Source organism: Lolium perenne, chromosome 2 (genome assembly GCF_019359855.2).
Source record: "Lolium perenne isolate Kyuss_39 chromosome 2, Kyuss_2.0, whole genome shotgun sequence".
Classification (NCBI taxonomy): Eukaryota; Viridiplantae; Streptophyta; class Magnoliopsida; order Poales; family Poaceae; genus Lolium; species Lolium perenne.
Window position 1 is genome coordinate 29,828,015 of NC_067245.2, and position 6,206 is coordinate 29,834,220.

General features: G+C 48.4%; 1 protein-coding gene across 1 annotated transcript; it reads right to left on the reverse strand.

Moving 5' to 3' along the window:
• Positions 1-1,531: 1,531 nt before the first annotated feature.
• LOC127331651 (probable GTP-binding protein OBGC1, chloroplastic) lies at positions 1,532-6,206 on the reverse strand. The gene is made up of 6 exons (XM_051357825.2): positions 4,831-6,206; positions 3,613-3,886; positions 3,145-3,436; positions 2,783-2,942; positions 2,119-2,227; positions 1,532-2,019 (listed from the first exon to the last, which is right to left on the reverse strand). Exons 1-6 carry the CDS (start codon positions 6,150-6,152, stop codon positions 1,924-1,926), a joined length of 2,253 nt encoding a protein of 750 aa, XP_051213785.1. The 5' UTR covers positions 6,153-6,206; the 3' UTR covers positions 1,532-1,923.

The window sequence follows — 6,206 nt, forward strand, 5'->3', positions numbered from 1 at the left end:
AACTCCTCGCCAAAAGGCTTTTACGAGCCGCAGTAACCACCAATTCCGAAGAAGAGGATCTGCTACGCACTGAAAGATCATCGGCCGGCGACACACGCCGAGCTCGAACCGCTTCCGATCTGGCCCAGAACAGCCAGATCCCACCACCTCAAACCGCAACACAACCTCAGCAGCAACTCCCACAGCACCATCCCTGGAAGACCGACCAAGAAAACCCAGCACGCAGGCACCATAGCTTCCCCCCTCGCCACCACGGCCGGCCGGGGAAGACGGAGACACGCACCAGCATCTCCAACTCCAAAACCACCCCCAGCAACTCCACAGTGAGGCCGGAGGCCACCTCACTGCCGCGAAGACGGAGACGGGGGACAAAAGACCCATGGGCATATCATCACCTCCGCCACGACAACCATGCCCAGGCCACTCCGACTCGCCGGATCCGCCGATCCGCGAGCACGACCCAACAGCTGCTCGACAGCCCCGCCCAGGAGGACGTTGCCGAGGTGGAAGAAGAGCAGCCACACCTTTATTCCGCCGACGCGACACCGGCACCACCCCACCGCCATCGCCGGTAAGACTTAGACTACTGGGACTATATACATGCACGGTCGAATCCGGAGCTCCCCTCGTCCTCACGGCGCCGGAGCGGCCACCGGAGGAAAAGGGGAGCGGCGAATCCGCCGGCAAGACCTCGAACCTTCGAGTCGCCCTGTTTTCTCCTCTCCCGATCTACTGTAGCAGGGGAGGGGAAAAGAGAGTCGGCCGACTAAGTGAGTGTTCAGGACTTCGCAAGCTGTAGGATTTTTTGAACCCTAGTTCTTGCTGCAATGTTCGTAGGACGATCGATCGGCTGCGGGCTTTGGTGAATAGGCGTACGGTTGGGATGCTTGCCGGCAAAAAAGAACGCGCGAATCTCAAAGTATCTGTCATCATCATCATTACGTAAGGCACGATAACGTCGGTGTGCAGTTGGGTAATAACCCAGAGTCCGACCATATCCCCTGCCGGCTGCTGACGCTTCCATCAACATAACGGAGAGCTCCTTTCCTAACTCCGGTGAACCATCCCCGATATCGTCCTTCGCCGTCGGCGAGCATCCGCACAAGCTGGCGACACCTTAATGTTCCACTGAATCTCCTACTTCAGTTTTTGCAAAGACGGTGCAACGTACCTTCCGCACTAACTCAAGCGAGTCGTGCTTCCTATGGCAACCCTCTCTGCTGGTTGCCTGGTTCTCGAACCAGCGTGTTCAGACTGATGCTTTCTCTTGCAGATCAGCAGCACAAGATAAACATCACGTCGTCTAGATCTGGCTCCGGCACGGCGGCACTATAAACATGAAACAAAGAACAGTCTTCATTTCTGGCTCAACGGGTGAGCCGTGAGCGGGACTAATGGAACTGGTAAACCGGTCGCCTTGCAGCCGCATTTTCTTGCCATTTACATGTCTTGATATGTTCAATTATGAAAAGAATGCCCCTCAGGTTTCCGTTTTCAGAAAGATAGAAACAACAGTCAACAACAACCTCACTTGCAAGAAAATAATCACAGCTCATAGAACTCTATTATTGGAAATGGGATTACCCAATGTTACAAGTACAGTATAGCATGGAGCATCGAAACAGAAGCAGTTGCTACCAATCGAGAACTCTGGTCTGCAAAATTATCCATCTTTTCTTTTTGAAATCTACAACTATATCCATTAGAACCATGAGTCGATCCGCCCATGGCCAGGTGCCTGCCTGGCCAGTACTTTCATTTTGTACCTCTTCCCTGGGTGCCCAGTGTCTAAGGAAACCCATCTGCAAGTGGGTTCTGCACGACCTGCAGAGATGGCACAGTGGTGCACCGGAGGAACCTGACGCTCACAATATTCCCATCAAAACTTGCCAATGTTTCCGCTGTGGAGGATTATTGCTTTATCTAACTGAACTTAGGCCATCTGACAGCATCGTCGTCTCTTGAGTTCGTCGTCTTCGACGCGGCCCTTTTGGGCTCTTCGTTCCAAAACACTTCCATCTGCAGAAAAAACAGACCTTATTACATCTGATAAATATATTTATGTTATCTCAATTTCAGTAACTGATTGTGTCTTGCTTAAGACACACGCGCACATACCTCACCGACAACTACCCTGTCACCCTCTTTGACTCCAAGTTTGACAAGAGTTTTGTTGACACCACATGCCTCTAAAACCTGCTGAAATCTTTTCAAGGATTCCGTATAGCTGCATCAGGAGGAGAGGTTAGTTATAAGTTGTGATCATCAACAAAATAATATTCAGTGTTAAAATGAGGTCTTATCAATATGGGAGACTACTGTCCAACCTGGATCAGCAAACTGCAATGTTTCCGTAGTGTAACAAGTTTATTTGCATGGATAAACAGTTTAGAACGAGCTTGAAATAACAGAGGTTGGGAAGATAAGAGACAAAAGCTTGCATAGATTATTCTTAAACTAGCATATCCAGTCACAATATGTTTTTAAAAGGTTAAAGGTTTACATTATCAATAAAATAATCATCTTATTTGTATATTGCTCTTAACAGCCTTTTCTTCAAATATTAGCATATGAACATATATAGCCATATCTCATGTGAAAATGCAAAGAGCTGATTAATCTCTTCAAACTTCAGAGTGGAAATCCAAACTTGTGTTACAGTAACTGAATAATTTATTATGCTAAGGAGAGACCAATGCAGATACCTAAGAATCTGAAAAAAAGAACTAATTTCCATGAGAATAACACTTAACATAGGTGGACTGCATAATAAACAACTTACTCCCAATTAGTCATCTGGACAAATCGTTCAATTCCAGCTCCAACAACATTCCATGTATTTGTGCTCTTGTCATGAATAATCTCAAAATCATTCATCGCAGAACTCCTTTCCCTTTTTATTGCATCAGCCACGTGATTCAGATTTTGAGTGTCATTCCAGTCTGCAGAAACATGCAGTATCAAGAAATATATAAAATTGGGAAACTAATTATGTGTAAACCATGACAATGTAAATTAACACATATGCAATCAATTGATTATTGCAAATCACTAGGGACATTTAAAATGCATTTCCCGACTTGGCTAAGAGCTCTTGGCGACTACTATAATTTGTCAAACAGAAAATATAGGGTATATAAGCACCTTCTGTTTCTTTCACCCTTTGCCTCTCTTTCTGTAGAACCTTGTAGACAGCATAAACAACATCTTGCGTTCCTTGCCTGTTTATTGCACTAATGCAATACGGCTCAGTACCTTGAGCTTGTAGTTTTTCCCGGAACGTGTTCCATCTCTCGGAAGCCTCTGGAAGATCCATCTTATTGTACACCACTATATAAGGCTTGTCAACCAAAGTTGGGCTAAATAATTCCAGTTCCAAACGAACAGCCTCATACTCGTATTCTGGTTGTTGCCCTGAACCATCAACAACATGCACCTAAGATCACAAACACAGAAACAATACTCAGTAAGCCATACATAGATTTCCAATCTCAAATATTCCCGAATAAAAAAACCTTACCTTAAGAAATATTTTATAACAATAACATAAGTGAAAAAATGGACACAAATATGTAACAGTCAGTGAGAAGCCAAGGAAAAAAAGAAACATACCAAGACCGAACATCTCTCACTATGCCTTAAAAACTCATGGCCCAAACCATATCCACGATGAGCACCTTCTAGCAAGCCAGGAAGGTCTGCAACTACCATTGTAGCATCAAAATCTAATGAGACTACTCCAAGATTAGGTAGCAATGTTGTGAAAGGGTAGTTCGCTATAGTTGGCTTGGCAGCACTAATAACGCTCAACAGAGTGCTCTTTCCAGCATTTGGAGCTCCTACAATTCCCACATCAGCAACCAACTTTAGCTCCAAATCCAGCCACCTGCCAGCCATAAGACGCAATGTTAGCAAAAGTAAAGGTAGATTAGATCCCTATAAATTATCACAAAATCCAATTATAGGATTTTGATTTTTAAAAAAGCAGCACAGGAATATCAAATTTTGACATAATCAAAATAAGTGAACTCAAGATTCAGGTTTTAATCATGAGTATAACTAAGATTGAAGTTATTCATTCACTGCAATGACCTGCAATCTTCAATGCGGATTTTGTACACTAGACGAAATTTGTATAATGGAAGAAAATTTCCTTTTTCCCATCAAACATCATATGCAAAACACGCGATAATTCAACTGTGATGCCATCAGATATAAGTTCCCCCACGAAACATCTGTCCAATTTCTGAGTGTTTCGGATAATACCATATTTAAGCCCATGGTTATCATGCGAGTGGATTCTTTAACAACAACAAAAGTATCATATAAATGTAGTTGATTGACATCAGATTGTTTGTTCTTTTAAGTGCCATTGCTAGAAGCCAGGTACCCCAAGCTTTGGGTACACCTTAGTGACCAGGTCATCAGCTCATTATTAGCAAAGGACAGTCAAATGAAACTATGAGTAGCCTGGGTGCCTGGATTGGCAATTGAAACTGTACATAAAATGCCCGGGTGCCAGCACCAGACATTGGGATTTGGGGGAACTATGGACTGAACACTGATATAGCCTCATTATATATGTGGCCGTTTAATAATTGGCAATTGGTTAGGCTATTTCTAAAAGCAACTGAAACCACGTTTTGACTAACACTGGATTCATCAATGGTATGGTTTGGCTAACAGCAATATTTTCTTCCTAATCTAGCCTCTCTGCTCTAATGCCTGGATTGGCAATGGCAGAATTTATTTCATCATTTGTCAGAAATTGCAAAGGTAATCAAATAAACAATGAAGCATAAATATTTTTTGAAAGTAGACATAACATACATTTCAGGACCTTTCTCCCCCTTCTCTGCAATCCTGGGCACCTTGTTTGTCCCCGTCTTGAATGCCGCATTGCCGCGGCCGCCACGGCCACCAGGGAGCAGCAATGCTCGTTGCCCAGGCTTCATCAGCTCGAGGAGCTCTATATCGCCAGCGGCCGACCGAACCATCGTTCCCGGCGGCACCTTGACCACGACATCCTCGCCCTTGGCCCCGGCCATCTGTGACCCCTGGCCGTGCGCGCCACGCCCGGCACGGTAGTGCAGCGACTTGCGGAATGGCAGCAGTGAATTCATGTCCCCATCCACCTCCACATAGACGTTGCCCCCGCGGCCACCGTCGCCGCCTGATGGCCCACCGTGTGGCACATACTTCTCTCGCCGGAAGGCCACCACGCCGTTGCCGCCGTCGCCAGCCTTGGCGTATATCCTGGCCGTGTCGAAGCACCGCATCACGGCTGGCACCCCCTTCTCCTTCACCTCCCCTTCCCCGTCAGCTTCCTCCCCGTCATTGTCCTGGAAGCTGCCCTCAAACACGCCGACCTCCTCCTCCTCCTGTTCATCCTCATCATCTGGGTGATACACCAAGACTTCTGCTTCATCGTCGTCCTCCCCGTCGTACTCCAGCCCATCGAATTCTGCAGTGCCGATTGCAGCGGTGCCAAATTCCTCCTCCTCGTCGTCGCTGTCGACGCCATAGTCTGGGTCGAACACCACGGCGCCATCTTCCTCGCCGGTCTCCTCGGGCGGAACTGCCCGGGCTTTCCTTCCCTTACCGCCCTTGAAGATGTCCAAGCGGGTGACGACGAACTCCTCTTCCTCCTCTTCGTTGTCGTCCTCAAGGTGTTCGACCATTTGACGCGAAATGGCGCGACCATTAAGGCTCTTCCTGGCCGCGCGCGCATCGAATTGTCCAATGGAGGCGCCGATTGGCGCGTCTCGAAGAGGGAGACGATGCACAGTGGTAGCCGCGCGGCTGCCGAAGTCCACCTCTTCATCCTCCTCCTCGTCCTCCTCCACGCCCAACAGCCGGGCACTCCCGCGCGGCAATGCGGGAGCTCTGCGGCCGGGGTCCCCTGGTGCGGTGGGAAACCGCTCGAGGGTGACCTCCGCGGATTCGGGGGCGGCCTCCCGGAGAGGGAGGCGGGTGAAGGTGGTCGCTCCGCGGCCGATGACAGCGGCGGACGACGGGGCGGGAGGAAGGGGAGGGGACTTGACGGGCCTGGCGGAGCTCCGCTTCCCGCGGGCGCCCTTCGTGCTCCGACGAGCGGCCTCGGCGCTGAAGAGGCGGAAGGGGAAGGCCGCGGCGACGGCGGCCGGCGCCATTTTCTGCAGCCGTTCGAGCTGAGATTTTTGGTTTTTTTCTTCTTCTTCTTCAGT